Source organism: Podarcis cretensis (genome assembly GCF_951804945.1).
Source record: "Podarcis cretensis genome assembly, chromosome: 8".
Taxonomy (NCBI): domain Eukaryota; kingdom Metazoa; phylum Chordata; class Lepidosauria; order Squamata; family Lacertidae; genus Podarcis; species Podarcis cretensis.
Genome location: NC_137177.1, coordinates 80,985,628 through 81,008,840, shown reverse-complemented (window position 1 = coordinate 81,008,840; position 23,213 = coordinate 80,985,628). Strand labels below are relative to the sequence as shown.

Sequence of the window (23,213 nt, the reverse complement as noted above, 5' to 3'; positions counted from 1 at the left end):
TGCTGCCACGCGGCAGCAGCAGCGACTCTCCGGGGTTTGGCAGAACTACGTCTCAGCCCTGTCTGGATGGAGGAGGCTGAAATTGGGTGCCTTTGGCATACAGAGCGGGTCAGAACATCAGAAGAGTTCTGCAGGAACCAGGCCAATGGTCCATCTAGTCTGGAATCCTGCTCTCACAAGTGCCCAACCGGATGGTGCCTGTCTGCGGGTCTCCTGCCGGCTTTGAACAGAAGAGCGCGTTCCCCTCCTGCGGCTTCCAGCCACTGGAAGCGGCCTCTGAATGTGTCAGTTGCTGCAATCACAAGTCACAAGAGCCCTGCTCTTGAACTCAGCTCCTGCTTCCCAGGCTCCCCTTCAGGGAACGTGGCTGGCCGCCATGAGAACAGGAAATCCGGATTAGAAGTGTGTTTGCCCTGATCCCATGTCCTCCTGTTATCTGACACTGAGCTACAGGCCCCCATCTTCCTTCCCCATAGGGGCAGGACGCCGATGTCTCCAGCTAGAGGGCTAGACCCCACCCCCAGATCCTCTTCTATCTGCCTGCTCATTTATGAGTTTTGGTCTTTTTTCTTTAAAGACAGTCGCTGCTGCTAAAGGACATCTCCAGACTACAGCAGAGATAAAGAGGGTGATCTATGGGGTGGGGCTGCTTTTCTTTAAACGCAAACTGTAAACTTCAGCGGGGGCTGATTGCAAGTGGGAGAGGAACAGAGGACAGCTGTCATGGGAGGGTGCCTTTCAAAGAGGAACTTAACCAGGTGGCCACAGCTGCTAGTTTAAACGGAAAAATAAGCCGTCCCACACATTCCCTTTCTACACACAGCAGACGGCGCAGGAGGCAAGGGGGTGGACTCTCGTTTTTATTTCACTTTCCAGAACAGCACCTTCCCCTTTTTTGTTTCCAAAAGAGGGATTACAAAAAAAACGATATTCGGTTCCAGGTGTCGCGGGGAAAAAGAGCAACGGGCCGAACGCTTCCAAAGGCTGTTGCCTCAAGGCCGGGACGCTTCGACCTTCCCAAGGAATTGCCAAGGTGCCGCTGATCCTCTGGCAAAAGAGAGGCGTGGGTCGGGCCTGCGTCATTGCTCCTGGTGGAAAGGGAAAAAACGGCTTGCGGTTACTCATTTGGCCTTAGGGTTGCAGGTCTGTTCCTGCTGCAGAACTTTTAACAGAGGAACATTAAGAGCCTGCTGGACCAGGCCAATGGCACAGAAACCCACAAGCAGAACCCGAGCACAAGAGCCTTCTCCCCATCTCTGGTTTCCAACAACTTGTGTTTGGAAGCAGTGCTGCCTCCCATAGTGGAGGCAGCGCATAGCCATTGTGGCTAATAGCCATTGACAGCCCTCTCCTCCCCATGGATTTGTCCAATCCTCTCTCACAGCCATCCAAGGGTTTCCTTTATATGAGAGGATCTACCGCTCTATAATAAATATTAATAATAATTTTTTATTTATACCCCACCCTCGCCCCCCACCAGAGCAGGGCTCAGGGCGGCTAACGCCAATAAAATTACATAATGGGGGGGGGGGGGAAACCAATTTAAAATACAGGTTAAAAATACTATTTAAAATGCAGCCTCATTTTAATAGTAGCCCATAGATCAAAACCTAAGGGGAGGGAAACATAAGGGTCAGACTGAGTCCAAACCAACGGCCCGGAGGAACAGCTCTGTCTTGCAGGCCCTGCGGAAAGATGTCAAGTCCCGCAGGACCCTGGTCCCTTGTGACCACAGCTATCCCCCTCCCTTTAGATCCCTGACATGAGGACTCCCTGGTCTCCAAGCACATAAGGGGAAATGGATCCCTGCATCCAGGAAGTCTCAGCTTTAAGGAAAGGTGCTGTTGTGCTGCTGCTGCCTTTGCAAAGACACAGTCAAAAGCCTACAGAGCCAAATGCCTGGTGGCATTTCAGTAGAGCATGAGACTCTTAACCTCGGAGTCGTGGGTTCGACCCTCACGTCGGGCAGGGGGTTGGACTAGATGACCCTCATGGTCTCTTCCAACTCTACAATTCTATGATAAGAGCAAAAGAATACATTTTTTCTCCCTGCTCCCCTACAGTTTGAAGAAAAAGAAGTGCTAATATATGTTTGTTTGTCTGCGACACAGAAACATAGAATTGTAGAGCTGGGATCCTTATCAACTCCTTCCTTCTGCTTCCTTATAGACAGTATTTATTTTTTTTAGAAAGCAATAGGTTTTATGGAATGTAACAGACTCTGTAAACAGTGAATATAATATCTGAAGATCAAGAGAGTTTGTATTAGGTCGTTTGAGGGAGGGTGATGGAGGGGTTAATGAATTTCTATTGTTTAGATCTCCATTTGGATTGATTGTAGCTGCAGTAATGAATTGTAATTCTATTTTTTACGTAAAACAATCCCCCCCCCAAAAAAAGTATTATGTACACCAAGCCCCGGCATTAAGCGACGTAGAGTTGAGTGCACAGAGTCATAACTTGCCATACTAGAGGGCTTATTCATGCCCGAGGCTGTTCTGCGATTTGCTCCTCCATAAGAGAGGTTTTGTGCGTTTGTGGGAGGAAGGGAAACCACGAATAGAGTCTGTTATAAACTTTATATGGCCGTTTCGCAACATTGCGGGAAGCATGACGCAGTTTTGATGTGGACAGCTGAGTGGTCTGGAGGCCTCAATTCTTCGAGGGGGGGGAATGGTGAGGCAGCTAGATGGGTCTCCCCACCCCACCCCAGCTATACCAGTCATCAAATTGGAATTAGCAACTTCTTCTCCCATCTGGAAGAAAGCCACAACCAACGCTTGCTGGGAGTTAAGTCATCAAACTAATTAGCACTGACAGTGTGCAAGGCCAAACAATTGAGGGCTGGACTGAGAGGTGGGCAGAATGTAGCTTAGAATCAACTGGCAGATCTCTGGGTAAATCTGCAATCGGAAGGCAGCAATGCTTCTGAATATCAGTTGATGGGAAACACAAGTGGGGAGCATTGCTGTTGCATGAAGGTCCTGTTTGCAGAGGTATCTGGCTGGTCACTGAGAGAAGAGGATGCTAGACGAAAATGCTCTTCAATTCTAACAATAAGACTTTTGCACCAGGCTCTGGTTGGTAAATCTTGGGGTTCTAGCAAAAAAAAAAAAAAAAAAAGGCAGGCAAGCACAAAGCTTGCCAATTTCCAAGAGGGAGGGAGGGAGGGAGGGAGAAGCAATTGCCAAAGAAAATTCAAGGGAGAATTAGGTAGCAGGAAACCTGCAAGCAAGAAAGAGGCTAAGTTGGCTTAAGGGTGGTTTGGCTAAGAGGATGAGGAAAGAGAGAAGCAAAGGGAAAGGGGGTTTGGTAAATCAACAAGAGTGTGTGTGTGGGGGGGGGGGGAACCTGAGTAGGCCAGGAAGCTCTTGCAACCAAGCCCCATAGCTGTACTCTGGTTACATTTCCAGACTTATACCAGAAGAGACAGCACTTCAGAGCCCCCTAGCCAAAGAATAGTGGCTGAACTAGATCTTACACGCTGGGACTCAACTGAGACCAGGGTTTCCTGCTGCACCGTGGGAAAATGGCTGAATCAGAAACTGGGTTGTATCCAACTAAGTTAGAACAGGCTCACTGAAATGAATGAACCTAAATCAGGTCTGCCCGTTAACTTCAGTGGGTCTGTTCTGAGTAGGGCTAGCACTGGATGCAACTCCCCAATCCACAACTTTCATAGTTCTAGCTGAGGGCTTAAATAGAGACCAGGGTTTCCTCACCCACTACAGGCGTGAAATTTATCCCCCAATTATTGCTGTTGCGAACGATCACGTTGAAACCTAGCACTCTTTTAAACTTTATGTATAATTGTCACAGACTTCTGCTCTCTTAATTTTCGTGACCGTTTGGTTCCACTGGTTACAGTCGCCCCACCCCCAAAGAGCTGTGTGCATTTCTGCCAAATGTGCAGAGCATTTGACTCCAGCATGTGAAAACCTTTGCTGCAAGACATCCATTTGTTTTCAAAAACAGTGTCCCATTGCCCCTTTTTTAAGACGGCCGTCTGCTAGACCCACAAACCTCAGACTCTCAACTGCACTGGTTGTTAAACTGAAAGGGGGGGATCTGGAAGGCTACCCGCTTTCCCCTGAGTTTAATATTTAATTATAAAAATATTTATATGATTCTATGATTTGTATACTGCTGTGCCATAAAAAACATCAAAGTGGTTTAAAGCAATAAAAACACAGAACCATACAATAAAAACGTAAAGAAGTTAAAAACAGGGCATCAATTAACCACTGTGGAAACAGGTATTCTTGTTTGCCCGTATAGGCCTGGCAGAATAGAAAGGTTTTCAGCAGGCGTTTAGAAGTTGGCACAGAAGGTGCCTGCTGTACTTTTAGGAATTACTCCCTACCCCAGACCAAGCAAATATCTATAAGGTCACATTTTAAGCACATGACTCTAAACTGTCATGGTTCCCCTAAAGAATTCTGCGAAGCGTAGTTAGCAGTTAACAAACTACAGTCCCCAGGATCTTTTGGGGAGGTTAAAGTGGTATTTGTTGTTGTTTAGTCGTTTAGTCGTGTCCGACTCTTTGTGACCCCATGGACCAGAGCACGCCAGGCACTCCTGTCTTTCACTGCCTCCCGCAGTTTGGTCAAACTCATGTTAGTAGCTTAGAGAACACTGTCTTTTAATGTATTATGTAGATGCGACCGAAGAGAGGAGTTCTCAACAGCAGACTCACCTTGACAAACCGCCCATGGAGAAGGTAAGGAGACCGGAAGTCATGCTGGCAGTTTGAATAAGCCATTCCTAAGCCCATTCCTGACCCGAGAGTGATGGGCCACGTCTTCCCTGGAACAAAAGAAGGTGGAAGCAAAGAGAGGGAGGGAAAGAGAGAAAGAGAACAGAGATGGAAGAACAATGGGAATGTCACTATGAAATGTGGTCCGAATCAAGGTCCAGATAATTTGCAATGCTTCAATGAAACAAGAAATTCTGCAAGGGCATGGTGATCACCAATAGTCAGCATGGATTTCTGAAAAATAAGTCATGTCAGATGAACCTGATCTCGTTTTTTGACAGAATTACAAGCCTGGTAGATGAAGGGAACGCAGTGGATGTAGCCTACCTTGATTTCAGCAAGGCATTTGACAAGGTGCCCCATGATATTCTTGTAAAGCAGCTGGTAAAATGCGGTCTTGACTATGCTACCACTCAGTGGATTTGTAACTGGCTGACTGACCGAACTCAAAGGGTGCTCATCAATGGTTCCTCTTCATCCTGGAGAAGAGTGACTAGTGGGGTGCCACAGGGTTCTGTCTTGGGCCCGGTCTTATTCAACATCTTTATCAACAACTTGGATGATGGACTCAAGGGCATTCTGATCAAATTTGCAGATGACACCAAACTGGGAGGGGTGGCTAACACCCCAGAGGACAGGATCACACTTCAAAACGACTTTGACAGATTAGAGAACTGGGCCAAAACAAACAAGATGAATTTTAACAGGGAGAAATGTAAAGTATTGCACTTGGGCAAAAAAAATGAGAGGCACAAATACAAGATGGGTGACACCTGGCTTGAGAGCAGTACATGTGAAAAGGATCTAGGAGTCTTGGTTGACCACAAACTTGACATGAGCCAACAGTGTGACGCAGCAGCTAAAAAAGCCAATGCAATTCTGGGCTGCATCAATAGGAGTATAGCATCTAGATCAAGGGAAGTAAGAGTGCCACTGTATTCTGCTCTGGTCAGACCTCACCTGGAGTACTGTGTCCAGTTCTGGGCACCACAGTTCAAGGACACTGACAAACTGGAACGTGTCCAGAGGAGGGCAACCAAAATGGTCAAAGGCCTGGAAAGGATGCCTTATGAGGAACGGCTAAGGGAGCTGGGCATGTTTAGCCTGGAGAAGAGGAGGTTAAGGGGTGATATGATAGCCATGTTCAAATATATAAAAGGATGTCACATTGAGGAGGGAGAAAGGTTGTTTTCTGCTGCTCCAGAGAAGCGGACACGGAGCAATGGTTCCAAACTACAAGAAAGAAGATTCCACCTAAACATTAGGAAGAACTTCCTGACAGTAAGAGCTGTTTGGCAGTGGAATTTGCTGCCAAGGAGTGTGGTGGAGTCTCCTTCTTTGGAGGTCTTTAAGCAGAGGCTTGACATCCATGTCAGGAGTGCTCTGATGGTGTTTCCTGCTTGGCAGAGGGTTGGACTCGATGGCCCTTGTGGTCTCTTCCAACTCTATGATTCTATAGCTAGTACAGCAGCACAGTGAGAGGTTAATGGACTGAACTCTGAATGGGGCAGTTCTCGGATCAAAACTGTTATGGGCCCACTGGTGGGTCCTAGGCAAGCGACTCTCGGGCTTAATTCTGAAACAGGGGCATATTACTGAAAGGGATTTTGTCTTATCGCAGAAATGGCCCTCCAGGCCTTGCTAAGTGGCCCCTGGAATTCTCCCCAGTTCTGTGCCCCATCAATGGCCCACTTGCCACTCTCCTTGAGTGCTTTTGCCTAGCTGGAATATGTCCTTGAAATGGGACTCTTGCTTGCCTGAATAGAGAGGCATTTGGGGAGGGAAGCTGCAGAAGCCTCAGGCTGGCCTACTAGTTAAGAGATGAAAGCCATTGATTGCTCTGTCCACATTTGCACCTAGCCCTGCCCACTACTGACATGTGGTTTCCGCCCCCCCCCCCCCAAAAAGACTGCCTGTGAGGGAATGGGGCACTTGGGCTGATAAAGGTTCCACACCCCCGCCTCGCAGGGCTGTTGTAGGGATTGTAACTAGGTGGCACACACAGACCACCATAACAAAATTATTATTCGTTTATTTCATTGATTGCATTGTATTTTTATCCCACCTTTTTCTCCAAGGAGATCAAGGTGGCATACATGCCCCCCTCCCAACTTTTTTACTCCCCAAAGCCAGTGTTTGAAACTCCCATTGTTTTAGGCACATTTTGCAGCAGGGAATTTCATTAGCGCGAGCAGTTTCTGAGCTCTGGGTGAAGCGCTGAGCCTAAGATTTCAGATTAAAACTGCAGAGTGGAAGGAAAGGAGGACCCTTTTCTTCCTCCCCACTTCCAGTCACTCTCCCTCCCCTGGTAAGGAAATAGGAGGAGGGAAGTGGCTCCACCCACCTCTGGCTTGGGCCCCACCCCCCCACTGACAGCAGCCGACCCCTGACAGATTGCCCCCTCCAAAGGTGGCGAAGCAAGGGAGGTTCCTCACCCCTGGTTATAAAGAAATCCTCTTTCCACAGCTACTAGGTTGATCTTTTCAAGTGGCTCATCCCTGTTTGCAAATCCTAAAAACCTGCACCCCACCCTATCCCACAAAATGCATGGTAGAGTAAAACCTGTTTTAAAAATGGGTCACAGTGCTGGGCTTGGAGCGGGGGGGACACGCAGATGGGCTCCACAGTGCTTGTTGTTTTTAAACAGAAGGAAGTTATTGCATAAATATATATTAAAAATGTTTATCAAGCTGCAAATGGCTGCTGGAAAGGGCTCTTCCCGTGTGCTCAAATCCCATCCTGATGTCAACAAGGCAGCTTTTATTTAGAGAAAGCAAATACCGCAGTACGTTGTGAGGAGGTTCTTTATTTAGAAGGGGCTACTAAACCTGCCTTTGAAACTCAGGCTGCAAAACACACAGAGTTACTAACACATCACTGGTCATCCCTGATCCTGTGGCTGTGCTGGCGGGGGGCTCACAGGAGGTGAGGCTCCCAGCAACCGCTGGAGAGCCACCAGGTTGGGAAATGGTTGAACTCGCCCAATATTTCCAACTCTGGTCGGCAGCGGAGCTCCAGGATCTCAGGCACAGAAGTGCCTTCGTCATCAGCTGCCTACCTGATCTTTTTAACGGGAGGTGTTGGGGACTGAATCTGGGACCTTTTGCATGCCAACAAAGTGCTCTACTGCTAAGCTATGGGTCCCTGCTGCCCTGCCATCTTCATTGGCCGGCCAATATCTAAAAGCATAAAGGGAGGCATGGTGGCACAAGGTCCCCTCGGAATGGATGTCAGGAAGAGAAGAACCTAGGGCGGAAGAGGGGTATGCAGCTGGCGGCTACCCATCACTTACTTTTGAAGAAGATGACTGAGAAGACGACACCCAACCCAAAGCCAGCACCTGCAAGAGGAAGGAAAGAGTTAGCGGAGCCTGCCAGGCCTCCCCACATGGGGAAAATATTATTCGTTACAGGGCATAAGAAGATGCTGTCAAATGAGGCCAATAGCCCATCTAGTCCAGCATCCTGTTCTCACAGTGGCCAACCAGATGCTCCAGTAGGAAACCCACAAGAAAGACCCAAATGCAAGAGCCCTCTCCTCTCCCATGGTTTCCAGTGACTGGTATGCAGAACCACTGATGCCTCCAGCTGTGTAGGTAGAGCATAGCCATTGTGTCTAGTAACCATCAATAGCCTTAATCTTCCGGAATCCACCCAGTTCTCCAAGTTGGTGGCCATCACTGCCTCGTTCTTTCTTTCTTTTTTTAAAAAAGTGCACAAAAGCACAGCTACAGAAGGAAAAGGCTTATTAGCTTCTACTAGCAGAGACGGCAGGGACTGAAGCTGCGACCTTCCACATGCAAAGAAGGAGTGCCTACCGTTTTGCTACAGGCCTCCTAGGGATGCCCGATGCCAAATCGGGCCATTGGCCAAGCTAGCCCAGTCCTTGCTCTGCTTGCCAAAGGCTTCCCCAGGCCTTCTACCCAAGACTGAGCCATGCGACCTTCTACACACAGAGCATGTGCTCCTTCAGCCCTGAGCTACGGTCCCTGGCAAGCGCGGCACGGCTCGCTCTGGATTTAAATGTGGAGGTAGCAGACGGCCTTCAGAAATGTTCTCCAGATATTGATGGGCCCCCAAAGTGTTCTGTGGGGCGCTAACTCAGCCCTGCGTCAACAGGATGGGGTCGCCTGGAAGGCCAGTTTATTCCCAAGTCAAGTGGCCCGGAGCCGTCTCGGAGGAAAATTGCTTCCTTTGCGGTCTCCCTGTCCTCTAGTGCTCATCGTGGCTTGGGAAGGTGGGAACCAAAGGGGGGGCCCTTTGCTCTGCTTTTATTCCCTGTCTGCTTGTTTTCCTTGTAAGTGAGAGCTTTCATCTTTTATTGTTATGAAGTTAAAGGCTGGCCTGGAGGTGCTGGTCTTTACCCCTCGGTCAGGTGGGAGGCCCTTCTGGAGCAGCGCCTTGCCCTCTTAAAAGGAAATTGAGCATGCAAGGCCCCAAACCGACACGGCTGGTTTATTGTTCATGGCAGCTGTAAAGCAAACACACTCTGCCCATGCTCTGGAACACTGTCACGTCCCGAGGCTAAGCACTGGCACCCCCTCCTGCAGTAGAGTCCCAAGCTCCATTTATATGTCAACGTAAGTCATAGATTTGGATTTGGAAGAAGATACCACAGATCAATACAGTGTGTGGATTTTGCAGGAAGTTCTTCCTGAGATTTTATTTAGATGATATCTTACACAGCTTAGGTTAAGCTGAATCTATTACGGGAACTCATTTGTTCATCTTGGCAGCGGGGCACAGGGCAGACAAGATCTGAAATCATCTTTAGATGGTGTGCCCCAGGATTGTGAGATACTGCAAGCTGATTCCTGGCAAGATAGAAGAGATGGCAGGAAATTATCTACCATAAAGATTATTAAGGAAAGCCCTGCTGGGTCAGGCAGTCCAGCATGACGTTTTCACCAGATGCCCCGAAGCAGCGGTTCGCATCCTGTGGGTCCCCAGATGTTGTTGGACTACAACTCCCATCATCCCTGAGCTCTGGCCTTGCTAGCTAGGGGTGATGGGAGTTGCAGTTCAACAACATCTGGGGACCCACAGGTTGAGAAAGGCACAAGAACACTCTTCACTCCTGTAGTTTCCAGCAGAAGCATTGCTGCTTCCAAACATGGAGCCAGAGCATAGTCATCGCCTCCCTCACATTACAGAACATTTTGACTGGTGTGATTGGATACTGCAACCAGTGTTACCACACAGCTAGAAGCATGATTTTTGTGGGTTTGTAATTTTAAAATTAGAAAATAAATTTAATTTTAAAAAGATGCCCGGGGGGTGGCAGGGCGCACCTAGAGTTTGTAGTCAAGCAGGCATCAAGGCACGAATGACTATTAGCAACAACCGATGTCTCCCCACCCTACTCCAGCTTCCCCATGGAACAGCTGGTGTTGGGGGTGTGTGTGGAGAGGTTGTTTATGCTATTAAACCCAAATTACCATCTGCACAGATCCATCAAAAGCACAAACTGTTTGGCCTCCTTGACCCGAGGCTCAAACAAACTCCTTCCCTTGCTACACACTGACTTTCCTTTCTTTCTCGAGGACCACTGCTGGAAATCAGGCAGTTTAGAGAAAATAATTATTTCAACACGCAGAACTGGGGGAAGGGGGGGGGACCGATGAGATGGGCGTTCGCTCAAACTGTCCAGCTCAGCAAGTCATGCTGCGGTCCAGGCTTAGACTTCCTGCTCAAGGATGGCTCCTCTCTCTCCCCCTCTGCCAACTTAAACAAGTTAGCTAATCAATGAGAAATGGTTTACATGGGAGATGGACTGTGCATCACGCGAACAACGACCTTTAAACAGTTGCTTCTGTTACCATTTTCCATCCTGTTAGGGAAAAACCAATGTCCGATGATTGCTCAGAATACGATAACCACAGAGCCTGGGGGAGGGGGACAACTGGATCATTCTAAGTAGATCAAATTGGTGCCCTCCAGATGGGTTAGGAGTGAACATAAGAGCCTGCAGAACACAGACATCATGGCTAGTAGCCACTGATAACCTTATCCTCCATGAATAGATTCAGAGCAAGTTATCGTCTAAATAAAATCCTTGACCATGGGCGGTGTTGGGTGGGCCTGATGAGAGCTGTAGCCCAGCAACATCTACAAGGGCACAGGGTTGGTGAAGGCTGGATCGGGTGAGGAAGATGTGCTGGATTCAATAAAGGGGCAGCTTCTTATGGGAATGGCCCCACACCTCTGGGGCAGAGGCTGTGAGGGCCAGGCAACTTTGGTAGATTCCTATCCAGCTTTCCACTGCAACCTGGAGGGCCGTAAAGACTGATGTCACATGCCAAGGGTTATAATGGAGGGCACTGCCAGTCTTTATTGAGAAGAAAATGCGGCAAATGTTTCCCCGCTCCTCTGTCTGCCCAACCAGCTGCTCAGTTCAAATAATTTCTATCTAGGACAGTTTTGGCCTGCAATTCAACAGACACACACACCAAATTCGAAGCACAAGCAGGAATTAAGATCTATGAAACTGTTGCTGTGGACAGTTCTTCATTCAACCAGGAGGTTGTTGTGGTTCTGCGGTCATCTCCTTAATGTCGCTAAGAAAGCAAAGGGGAGTTTGAGTCAATCTTTCAAAGCCGTGTGTGTCCAACCCCACTGGGGGTTTTCCTAGACACAAACGCTGCTGGAACAAATGAGTCTCATCCAAGAGAAGTCCCTAGAGGTGAAATGGCCAAGTTGCCAGTTTGGCTATGGACGGTACTGTACAAAGGCACCAGCAAAGAGGCAAAAAGCCACACCAGCCGATGGCTTTGGCCGTTTTGGGGAGCTGCACGCTCAATTTCCTTTTAAGAGGGCAAGGCGCTGCTCCAGAAGGGCCTCCCACCTGACCGAGGGGACATCGAGGGACTGCAGCAGGCAGCTGTTTCCACTAAAGACCGGCACCTCCAAGCCAGCCTTTAACTTCATAACAATAAAAGATGAAAGCTCTCACTTACAAGGAAAACAAACAGACAGGGGATAAAAGCCAAATATCTTGCAGTCCCAGACCCCCTCCTGCTTCTCCCTCCCTCCCTCCCTCCCTCCCTCCCTCCAGAGCCAGGAAAGGCACAAGAGGAGGGGAAGACTCGAGGAAAGTCGTTTTCTTCTTTGAGATGTCTTCAGCCACTTGGCCTGGAGGAAATGGGCCTTCCGGGCAGCCCCATCCAATTGACCTGGCACTGAGTTAGGGCCTCACACCATTTGTGGGTCCCATCAATGCATGGGGAATGTTCCTGAACGAAACATGCTGAACTTTACCAACTTGGTGCCCTCCGGATGTTTTGGAGTACAATTCCCAGCCAGCACATTGGGAGAGCCTCAAATTGGATTTTGAAATCAGTTCAGCCAGGCCGTAACTTCTTTCCTCAATCCTTGGGGAGGCAGGAACTGTGCTTTTGTTCCCCACCCACCCACCCCATGCCAAATGCCAATCTTCTCTGCCACAGATTAATTTAACCCCCAAATTTTACTCTGTTGCACCATCTGTAAGTATTGCAAATGGAGCAATGACACAGAAAGATGAATTACATCCAAAGCTTTTTCCCAAACCAAAGGCATGTGCTACACTAGCCATTGCCATATACAATGTGATTCCAATTTCATTAAAAATGGGTTTTTCCTTTAAGGCCTCTTGTTAATTCACCCCTGTCCTCCCACCTCCTCAAAAAACAGAAGACCCTTTTCCAATAGCTGCTATCCTGCCAAATGTCAGGTTTGCGGAGGCAATTAATCTACATTCTTTTCATATAAGCACTGGCCAAATGGATGTTATCACCTGGCCATATTTTAATGCAGACAAGTGAGATCTGCAACAAAATCATGCAGTTTTATCCTTCACCAAGGTGCTGCTACTCAGTGTTCCAGAAAGCCAGTTTTGCCCTTTTCCAGTACACTCCATTCTGCTCTTTTTCCCCACCATAGTTTTTCCTTTACAACTGAAATTCAACTTCCCTTGGCTGCTAAGTTTACTGCTTTGGGAGTAAACTGCTTTGGGCTATTTGGGAGGAAGGTTGCCCCTTGGGGTTTCCTTTATAAAATATGTCTTGCACTTGTGTATTTATTGATGGCATTCGTGATTCTCCCTCTCATTTAATCCCTGCAACAACCCTGTGATGTAGTTTAAGCTGAGAGGCAGTGACTGGCCCCAAGGTCACACCCAGTGCGCTTCTTTGCTAGGTGGAGATTTGAACCCTGGTTTCCCAGGTCTTACTCCAACACTCTAACCACTACAAATGTTGGGGTCCCCCCTGAGCATGCAGATATCTCCTCTCTCTCTCTCTCTCTCTCTCTCCACCCCCATCCCTGCATTTGCCACCAAAACTCGCTCTTCATACAGTTCTGATCAGCTTGACACTGATTTGGTCTTCCAAATCAGTCAAGTTCTAGAGACAGAAGGGCTATTTTGAAGTCTAATCCTAATCCCTCAGAGTCACCATGTATTTTCCAGTTTGGAGACTTATGCCAGCTAGTCGGAATTGGAATACAGGGGCACAAGCAATTTCCCAGACTCTCTGCTCCAGCTTCAGACTTCAAAGCAACCCGCAGTATTATTTCACTCCCACAGAACCCATCCTCAAAGCTTTCCTTCTCCCCAGGCATCGGACCCCCACAGCTGCAGCTGTTGGGAAGCCAGACAACACCCCCCTTTATTGCCCCCCACTTATCCCACTGCTTATTAGATCAACAGATGCTGAATAAGACTTCTCCTAATTACCTTCCACCCACCTACAAGAAGAGAACAGATTGGTCTCTTAAGAACCTAAGAAAACCCTGCTGGCTCAGGCCAATGGCTCATTAATAATAATTATAATTATTATTATAATAATAATAATTTATTATTTATACCTCGCCCATCTGACTGGGCTTCCCCAGCCACTCTGGGTGGCTTTCAACAAAATATTAAAATACAGTAATGCATCAAACATTAAAAACTTCCCTAAACAGGGCTGCCTTCAGATGTCCAGCATCCTGTTCTCACAGTGGCCGACCCAAACCTGGAAGCTCCATACTAGGGATGCCATATTTCAAAAACTGAAAATCCTTTGCTCAAGGTTCTTTTCCTGGACATTTCCGTCTGAGTACTGCTTATGGGGGCTGAATAATTCTAGATGTATGGCAACCTTACATTTAGCTCTTATGATGTTAGGCCATGAACCTGTCCAATGTGTGTCTGAGTGGTTCTCTCTGACTATAGAAGCAGAAAATCCCCTAAATTATAAACTGCAGGAAACTACAGTTGAAAGTCAAGTTGATCACCTCCCCACCCTCAAAAGAAAATCCTTTTAATTTAAAAAGCTGTATTTTGAAAGGAATTTTTAATAGTTTGAAGTGTTTTATTCCAAGATGTCAAAACAAACAAAGGATTAGAGGCAAAAGTGTCTTCGGGAGAGGAGCGGGCAATTTATGAACTGGCAGGCTGTTGCCAGTTCATGGACAGGCGTGGCTCTACATGACAACATGGCTTGCAAAGGAGTGGGAGCCCAGAAGGGAGCCATCAGGTATGCCTTTCTGGAAAGGAGCAGTTTTCTCGTAGTCACTTGCCCAGCAACAAGTGGATTAAAGCGCCTTAGATCACTTCCTTCATTTAATTGTTTCAAAACCCACCACTATGACAACTTCAAAACAGGCCAACTTCACTGCTTTTGAAGGGTGAGGAAGGGCTGTTTCAGCCTGCAGCTCCTTTTGTGGAAGTGGAGTGGAATTGTGCCCACCTGGAAAAACAGCCCGCCTCCCAGCAGTGGCATTGCCGCTGCCGAACAGGGATGTGTTCAGCATACGTAACAGGGATGCCTTTCACATCACACTTCATCAGCAGAAGCTATCAAGTTCACTTCCCACCTCCAGTTATAACAGCAAAACAGGAGAGAGTTTTTCTCCAAGGCTCCTGATAAGCTGAAACTTATTCTGGGTAGGAACTGGAGGCAAAGAGGGTTGTATCAAACAACAGAGTAGACTCATTGAAATTAATGGGCATAGCTTACCTAGGCTCATTCATTTCAATGGGTCCACTCCACTCTGAGTAGCATTAACATGAGATACAACCCAGAGTTTTCAGCCCAAATAAGGTTTGGAGTGTTAGCCTTACTCAGAGTCGGAGTAGACTCATTGAAATTAAAGCACTCAGGCCCACCAATTCCAGTGGGTCTACTGTGGGTAGGACTAAGATTGGACATAACCCTTTCCTTAAAAAAAAACCCCACAAAAAACCCTCTGCAGGCACTTTGCATCTGCCCCAGTAGCAGCTTACCAGAAAGAGCAGCAAATGATACGGCAAATCAAGCACACACAACACTTTTTTCAGAGGTAGATGCCTGAAATTTACCGTAGTTGTATCCCCATACATAGAACAGTATACATCTGTAAAGCCTGTTCTTGCGGATCACTTTATAAGAACATGTTTTACAGATGTATACCGTTCTATGTATGGGAATACAGATTTTCATAGTGTATTTTCAGGATACTCTGGGGAAATCATAAAAAATAGTTTCATTGCCTTGTTGTTTGTTTTCCTGAAGTTTTTACAAGTCATGTTTTGCTTTAAAAAACAAAACAAGAAACATTTGTTGAATAAAGATATGGACTTTTATTTATAAATGGCTTTACATCTTAAGGTTTTATCAGGCCTGCACGTTTGGATTCAGCAAAAAAGGAAATCAGAAAGTGTTCCCAGAGAATTATGTGGGCCCTGGTGGGTTTGGAATGCCACTGTCAACTAGGCGAAGCTCATTTATGCTTACCTCTGCAACTGCGGCCCTGGCTCTGTGTGTACATGTCATTAATTCCTGATACATGTGAAATAAGCATCACTGCTCCCTTTCACGCTCTGGGCCAAGTGCCTGTGCCTAAACACGACTCTGGCCCAGTTCAAGCAGGCGGTGAGAAACTCCCGCTGGGAAACCTCTGGCAGGGCTTCGGTTGGGAAAAATTGAGTCAATTCCTTGCGCAATCCTCAGAACAAGGCGTGTGTTCAGTTCAAGCAAGAGCTGGGGGCATGCACACCGAAAGGGGATCTACATGCTCCTCTGCAGCAGTTTATTGTGAGGGCAGCCTACAAACCTAAGATCTTTCCCCTGCTTATGAGCATAGGACATAAGAGGAGCCTGCAGGATCAGGCCAATGGTGCATCTAGTCCAGGCTCCTGTTCTCACAGCGGCCAAGCCAATGCCTGTGGGAAACCCTCAAGCAGGACGAGGGCAACAGTGTCAGATGCTGAATGGTTCCCTCATTGGCACAGCAGGCCCCATCTCTCAATGGTTCCCTCATTATTGCAGCCTCACACAGAGGCAAGATCATCTGACTGTTTGCCACTGCTGTGGACTAATCAACCAGTATTAAAAAGTACTGCTGTCTCTGACTGTGAAGGCAGAACATAACCATCATGGCTAGTTACTATATCAGATACTCTACCAGGTGAGACTACTGATCCATCTAGAACCAGTGTCGGCAAGTTTTGGCCCTGCGGATGTTGCTGAACTACAACTCCCAGCCTCAGCAAGGATGGCCAATAGCCAAGGATGTAATGAGAGTTGTGGTTAAGAAGCATCTAGAACAGGCTTCCTCAAAGTCGGCCCTCCAGATGTTTTGAGACTACAATTCCCATCATCCTTGACCACTGGTTCTGCTAGCTAGGGATCATGGGAGTTGTAGGCCAAAAACATCTGGAGGGCCGACTTTGAGGAAGCTTGATCTAGAAGGCCAAAGGTTCCCCATCCTGGATATAAAACACCATCAAGATAACATGTCTCTTTATGAAGATGTGCAAAATGCTACTTCTTCCCAAGCTGTCTGCAGCAAAAACAGAAAAGAGGTGGGTGGGTAGCAAGGGGCAAACAAAGGCAAATGCAGTACTTAAGCTTGGTTACTGGTGGGGATGAGGAGTAAGGTGTTAAACCAAATACCTTGTAGTAGGAGGAACAGCTGCAGTACCAGCCCCAAATACCGGTAAGTCAAATGCTGACTTTTTAAATGGGACAGCTTCACATTGATGCAAGCTCTCACATTTCACAGAAGTCTTCATCACTCCACCTTACTGTGAACTCTGTGAAACCCAAGAGCTTACACACATGCACATCTAACTCAGCAGCCTTGAAATTTGCTGTGCACAAAGAGGCTCACCAAACCCACTTCTCAAGATGCAGATGCATGCATATAAATGCAATAAATAAGCTCTTCTGCTTACCTGCTTAAGAAAGCTGGAGGGGCCAGACAAGGTTGTCACCAACCAAGCATCCAGAGATCTCCAAATGGTCGCAATTGGGCCTCTGCCAATTGCAAAATGAGCCTAGCACTTAGGGGATTTTGGGCACTGACCCACAGGCACTTTGTTGTGTGATTATGCTTTGTTTTAAAGAAGAATGAATGTGGAATTGCTCTAAGCTCTGGCAATATCCATCAATACTTTGTAGATGGTTTATGAGAGGATTACAACAACTTCATGAAGGGGAAGTCTTATCAACCACTAAACTGTCCCTCCATCTTCCGATGCAATTTACCTATGACTGTCAGGTGCTAGGGACAAACATGGGCCACAGTTCAGTGGAAGAGCACCTGTACTGTACGCAGAAAGCCCCAGGTTCAATTCCCATCATCTCCAGGTAGGCTGGGAATGTTCTGTCTGAAATCTTGGAGAGCTGCTGTCAGTCAACATGGACAGCACTACCCTAGATAAAGCAGTTGACTCAGTCAAAGGCAGCTTCCTATGTGTTCTAAAAGAAGGGCCATAGTTCAGTGGTGGGGTACCCGCTTTGCATTCAGAAGGTCCTGGGTTCAAATCTCCAAGAGGAATGGAAAAGTGTCCTGTCTGAGACCCTGATGTGACAGTCAGTGTACTGTGCTAGATGGACCAATGCTCTGTCTTGGAAGAAGGCAGCTTTCTATCTTCCTAAGGATAGCCGATGCCTCCATACTCTCCTTGTGGGCTTTTTGGAGGCATCTAGTGGGCCACTGCTATGAATGGGATGCTGGACCAGAGACGGTTTCTCTTTAGCCTGATCCAGCAAGATTCTACTTAGGTTGTTTATCAACCCAGAAACCTTCTTATCACATCCCCAATCCCTCTTACAAAGTATGAGACACCTGCTCATTTAAAATCAAATTAATACCTACCCAGAAGAAGCCAGAGGAGAAGAAAATTGCAACAGCAAGCACAAATCCGATTATTAACTCATTTGCAATTCAAACTGGATCATTGCTATTTCTTCTTGCTCTTCTTACCCACCCCACTTGCATGCAAACAAGTCTTATAACACAAAACTTAAAAGCACTTTCTCCCGGTATGGGAACGGGGGAGTTGGCTGCAAACAGAAACCTCAAAACCGCAGCCAACCCTGGGCACAATATTACTGGGAACATGTTGCACAACTCTCATTTCAAAGGGGTTCATGCAAGGTTTTCAGTGTAGGAGTGCAGGAGAATCAAGACACATCGGGGGGCAGCCACCCTCCTAACTTGGGAAAGAGGGCAGAGTCCCAACCTCTTCTCACTAATGCTCATCAGTGACAACGAAAACAAATCAACTTAGTGACCCGCAAAGCATAACCAAGCCCGGATAAGAGCACAACAAAGATTGAGCGAAGGACACCTATAATATGGCATTTGCGGCTTCCAATGCAGATTGGCTGAGCTGACATGATGGCATAGAATGTTCACAAACTTCCTAAGTGTTCAAGGCAGGGGAAATGTTTTAATTTGGCTGGGATTAATACAATCACAAAGACAGTAATAGATTTGAAGGGCAGGTCAAAGACTGGAAAGAAATCCCAAGAGGCAGTCAAGCTAAGAAAACCTTTTGACAAGATGGAGGTGATAGGAACCAGAGGCAAGAAGGGGCTGGTGGGGAATCAATTTTCCACATTAGTCTGAACTCATTCTCTGCTTGTACTAAGCTAGTAATTAAGTTCAGATATTCCCAACTATTGCTTCCTTGTGTCTAAACACAGACCCACCCCTTCAGGTCTCCATTTCACAGCCATTAGTAGAGCCTGACTGCTGGATCAGGCCAAGGCCCAACTAGTACAGCATTCTGTTCTCACAGAGGCCTACCAAAGGCCTATAAGCAGGATACAAGAGCAACTGCCTTCTCTATCACCTACTGTGAGATGGGTTAGGCTAAATGTGATCCGCCCAAGGCAGAACTTCATAGCTGAGTTGGTATTTTAACCCAGATCTTCCCAGCAGAAATCCAACATACACACCATCTACTGCGCCAACATGGATCTCAGTTAGACAGGTTCCTCCTCACATCACACCACAGAAGAAATCCCAAACTCTCATCAACACCTCAGTCTCCAGCAAACCAAGTTCTACTCAGAGTAGGCCCCCTGAAATAAGTGAACTTGGTTAGTCACAGTTATTAATTTCAATGGGTTTACTCTAGTAGAACTCACATACAACCCATTCACATTGGATGTCGTCTCATTCCTGTGCCTCAGGTGGTCACCTTTTTGTTTGACAGATGTGTGTGTTTAACAGGTGTGGATTAAGCAGAAACTTCATGGGGAAAACCTCCCCCCAGTTGGTAGGTGTGTCCCCCAGATCAAACTTCACACTTGCAGTAAACTTGTTATTGTTAGGTGACCTTAGGAAAGCAACTCCCCTTTCACCCCCAAAACTGAAATATTGGGATAACACTGGACTACCTCACAGGCTTGTTGTAAAGCATTACAACAAGAAAAGGTTAGGTGAAGCACTTTTTGAAATTCTGAAAGCTCTATGAATGGTGACTACTAGGTAACAAAATGATTTGTCACTGTGAGACAGGAGTCTCTCTCTCATACATCACAAAGAATCCTCCAACTTTAGTCATACATACAGTGAATCCCCTGCAAAACCTTTGTCAAATACAGCCTGATTGTCCAGTGTCAGAGGGGTTCAAATCCCCACTCAGTCATGAAGCTCACTGGGTGACCTTGGGCCAGTCACTGCCTCTCAGCCTAACCTACCTCACACAAGGTTCTTGTGAGGATTAAATGGGGGAGAGGGTTATGTATGTCACTGTCAGCTCCTTGGAGAAAAAGATGGGATATAAATGCAATGCAACAAATAAAATAAATATAGGAAAGCCAGGGGCACCACTGTGGTTGGCAGTGAACCTACTCCCTACCATCAATAACCTGCAATGGCCCCATCAACTAGGAATTGGGAGTGGTAGCTAAAATATAACACCACAGATCTACAGTTATTAGTTTTGATTTCACCTCTGTCAAGCCCAAGGGCAAACCAGGTGGCTTTAGGCAAATCACTCTCACAGCATTATCCCCACCCCCATACTGAGCGCACCCCCACCGTACAGGACTGATACAACAACTGCTGTGATGGCGTATTCAAACGGCTAAATATTACAGAAATGATACACATATTGCTGTTATTTTGTAACTGAACATTACCGCCCACTCTAGCAGGCAGCAGAATCTCAAAGTCTTTCCCAGACTGGCTCACCTACAATCCTTTTATTTGGATGTGCTGGGAATTGAACATGAGACGTCTGCCATGCAAAACAGGCGCTCAACCAATGAACTATGCCTCCACTAGACCTGCAAACACACCCTTACAGCATGATTCTTGTTACTGCTGAAGAAGACAATCCTTTTCAGTGTGCATTTTAGAAGTTTAACTGCAATGAAAGCTATTCAGCAGACAAAACACAATGAAACATTATTTGTGGCTCCACAGCTATTCAATTCCTACACACAAACTTTGACTGACTGTCTCCAGTGACAGGCCACTGTATGGTCCAAGTGGAGCACATAGCTGCCAGGGTCAGCTCTACTATCCCACATTTCCCAGACAAAAATAGGGACACAGCACCATGGACCCCCATAATGCAGCTACAAACACTGGCAATTCTATTCACAATATTTCTGAACACTCTTGTCTCCTCAAGGCAGCAGCAAACAACACAATATAGGGGGTTGCACCTTCTGAAGACTGGCTCCTGAGAAGTCAGCTGCAGGGTTTGGGTGGGCTTCAAAATTGCTTTGGGGAAAACTTTTGAAATTGATGTAAAAACTGGGGTCTGGCTTTTGCTGCCCAACTCCCCATGGGGCTCAGAGTCCCCTAAGTCCATGATCGGTCAGAGAAGAATGAATGGAGGCGGGATCCGGTGGAAAGCAAGGCAGATATTTATTTTTCTGTTGCAACAGAGTTCCCTCCACTCCTTCCAGGAAGAAAGATCGGCGATGAGGGGGGCAAGATATATTTTGTATATATACTCCTCCCCGACTGCTTTTAAAAAGCAGGCTGCTGCATTTAAGAATTTGGTTTGGTTTTTTTAAGTGGGTTGCAATGTTTTGGATGCATTGCAACTCCTTTTAAAAAAATGCCTTTGAAAACTGCGTGCGTGCATAAATAACTTATCCCTGAAGCACGACGATTTATTGGCAAGCCAGGCACCGACCCTTTAATCCTAAGGACATAGCACGAGGCCTCACGCCAGGCGAGGATAACCTGAGCAGGGCCTTAGAGCAAGGACTGCCCCTTCCTTAACCCAGGTCTTCCTTCCCCCTCAGCACCACACCGTAGACACAGGGCGAGCCTCCTCCCGCTCCTTATTCCACAGCTCCCACCCTCGCCCCCTTACCCAGCTTGACGGCGGAGTCAGCCAAGCACCGGTCCCACTTCCTGCCCAAATCACCCTCCGACGCCATCTTGGCCACCGCCTCCTGCTCCCTCCGCGAGCTGCCACTCAGCCTTCCCGCCCGCCTCTTTAGGCGTAAGTCTCGCGAGAGGTACCGCTGCTGTAGCTGACAGCGGGCGGCTCTCGCGAGTGTCCCAAGGAGTTGAAGGGAGGGGACGAAAGAGGTTTTCCGCTTCCGCGACCTCAGCTTCCGCTGCCCCACCCGGCAGGGCTGGCTCCCGTTGCCAAGGGTAACCTGGGGTAACCTTAGCAACCTGGGCCGGAGGCTTGACCTTGGGGCGGAAACCGGCTAGGCCCGAAAGAGAAAAGCGAGGTTGAAGGAGGCATCCTAGGCTGCAGGGCTCGTTAATTGTAATCTGCGGGCATCTTCCTCTCCAGAAGGCACCCGTGGCCCTTCAGCCCGTCAGTTTTATTGTGTGGTATTTACAAACCCTCTTTCCAAAGATATGAATGTAAATGTAGATCAAAAACAAACCCGCCACGTTACTTTGGTGGGCAAGGGCATAGGGTGGTTCAGGGTTCAAATCCCCACAGCCATGGAGCTCACTAGGTGAGGTAACCCCAGCCACTTTGCCTACACTACCTCACAGGGTTGTTGTGAAGATTAAACAAATGTATGGGTGACTGGGGAGATTGTATGTTGCCCTGAGCTGGCTGGGGGGTTAAATAAAAAGATATACATTCAATAACATATTCCTACTTTTTCCTGTTGCATATATATTCATATTTTAAATAAACAGTAAAAACAATATGTATCCCTACTTGTAAAAAAGCAAACTCCACTTAGCTTCAGTTTGACATACAGATGGCAGAGAAGAGTGATGTGCAAATTAAGCTGCAATTGTTGGTGTTAATGAAAAGGAAGCTACAAATACACAAAGAATATCCTTGTATCTGTGAAACAGTGGGGAGTGTGCGTGAATGGGTGTGGTATAAATAATAAATTATTATTATCACCCTTCCCGCCTCTAGGTTTTGTATATATAATATGATATGCTATATATTCATTCTTTATTCAATCAAAAGTATATATTCCAGTAACATTAAAATAACAAAATTAAAAGGAAACTGCAACTGTATGATAATTAAAAATGAGCATGCAAAATACAATTTGGGTCAGTGCATTCACAATACACAATGAACTATTACTGCTATTAGAGAGTAATAACATGCCATTTTAATTTTTAATTTTTTTTAATTTTTTTTTGTAAATATCAAGATGTTCTCAAGGTCTTATGCTATTCTCCCTGGCTGCTGATGGTAGTAACCAATCAGACAGAAACACTGACCCACCAAGTCTGTACCTAGGGTTGCCAGACCTTCAAGGCTGACCTGCAGTCTCCAGGTTTGCCTGTCTCCTCCCCAGCTCCCGCAGGTGGCAAGGGAGGATCTTGAATATCCAGGTAGGTGAGAGAGCCTTTAAATTATGATAACTGTGGACACAACTTGCAAGCTTTAGCCTGGCTGGTTGTTGTTGTTTAGTCGTTTAGTCGTGTCCGACTCTTCATGACCCCATGGACCAGAGCACGCCAGGCACTTCTGTCTTCCACTGCCTCCCGCAGTTTGGTCAAACTCATGCTAGTAGCTTTGAGAACACTGTCCAGCCATCTTGTCCTCTGTCGTCCCCTTCTCCTTGTGCCCTCCATCTTTCCCAACATCAGGGTCTTTTCCAGGGAGTCTTCTCTTCTCATGAGGTGGCCAAAGTATTGGAGCCTCAGCTTCACGATCTGTCCTTCCAGTGAGCACTCAGGGCTGATTTCCTTAAGAATGGATAGGAGCCACCTACAAATTATGGCATAGGCTCTAATGGTGGGGGGTTCTGCTC

General features: G+C 47.0%; 1 protein-coding gene across 1 annotated transcript; it reads right to left on the bottom strand.

Moving 5' to 3' along the window:
* Positions 1 to 847: 847 nt before the first annotated feature.
* MICOS10 (mitochondrial contact site and cristae organizing system subunit 10) lies at positions 848 to 21,467 on the bottom strand. Its single transcript, XM_079987391.1, has 4 exons — positions 21,332 to 21,467; positions 8,049 to 8,096; positions 4,697 to 4,806; positions 848 to 1,088 (listed from the first exon to the last, which is right to left on the bottom strand). Exons 1-4 carry the CDS (start codon positions 21,396 to 21,398, stop codon positions 1,080 to 1,082), a joined length of 234 nt encoding a protein of 77 aa, XP_079843517.1. The 5' UTR covers positions 21,399 to 21,467; the 3' UTR covers positions 848 to 1,079.
* Between the last annotated feature and the right edge of the window lie 1,746 nt (positions 21,468 to 23,213).

Excerpts from the sequence above, each read along its gene's own strand:
- MICOS10 (XM_079987391.1), bottom strand. The coding sequence starts at position 21,398 with ATGGCGTCGGAGGGTGATTTGGGCAGGAAGTGGGACCGGTGCTTGGCT. Across the intron at positions 8,097-21,331 it reads TGACTCCGCCGTCAAGCTGG|GTGCTGGCTTTGGGTTGGGT; the intron begins GTAAGGGGGCGA and ends TTCCTCTTGCAG. Across the intron at positions 4,807-8,048 it reads CTCAGTCATCTTCTTCAAAA|GGAAGACGTGGCCCATCACT; the intron begins GTAAGTGATGGG and ends CTTTTGTTCCAG.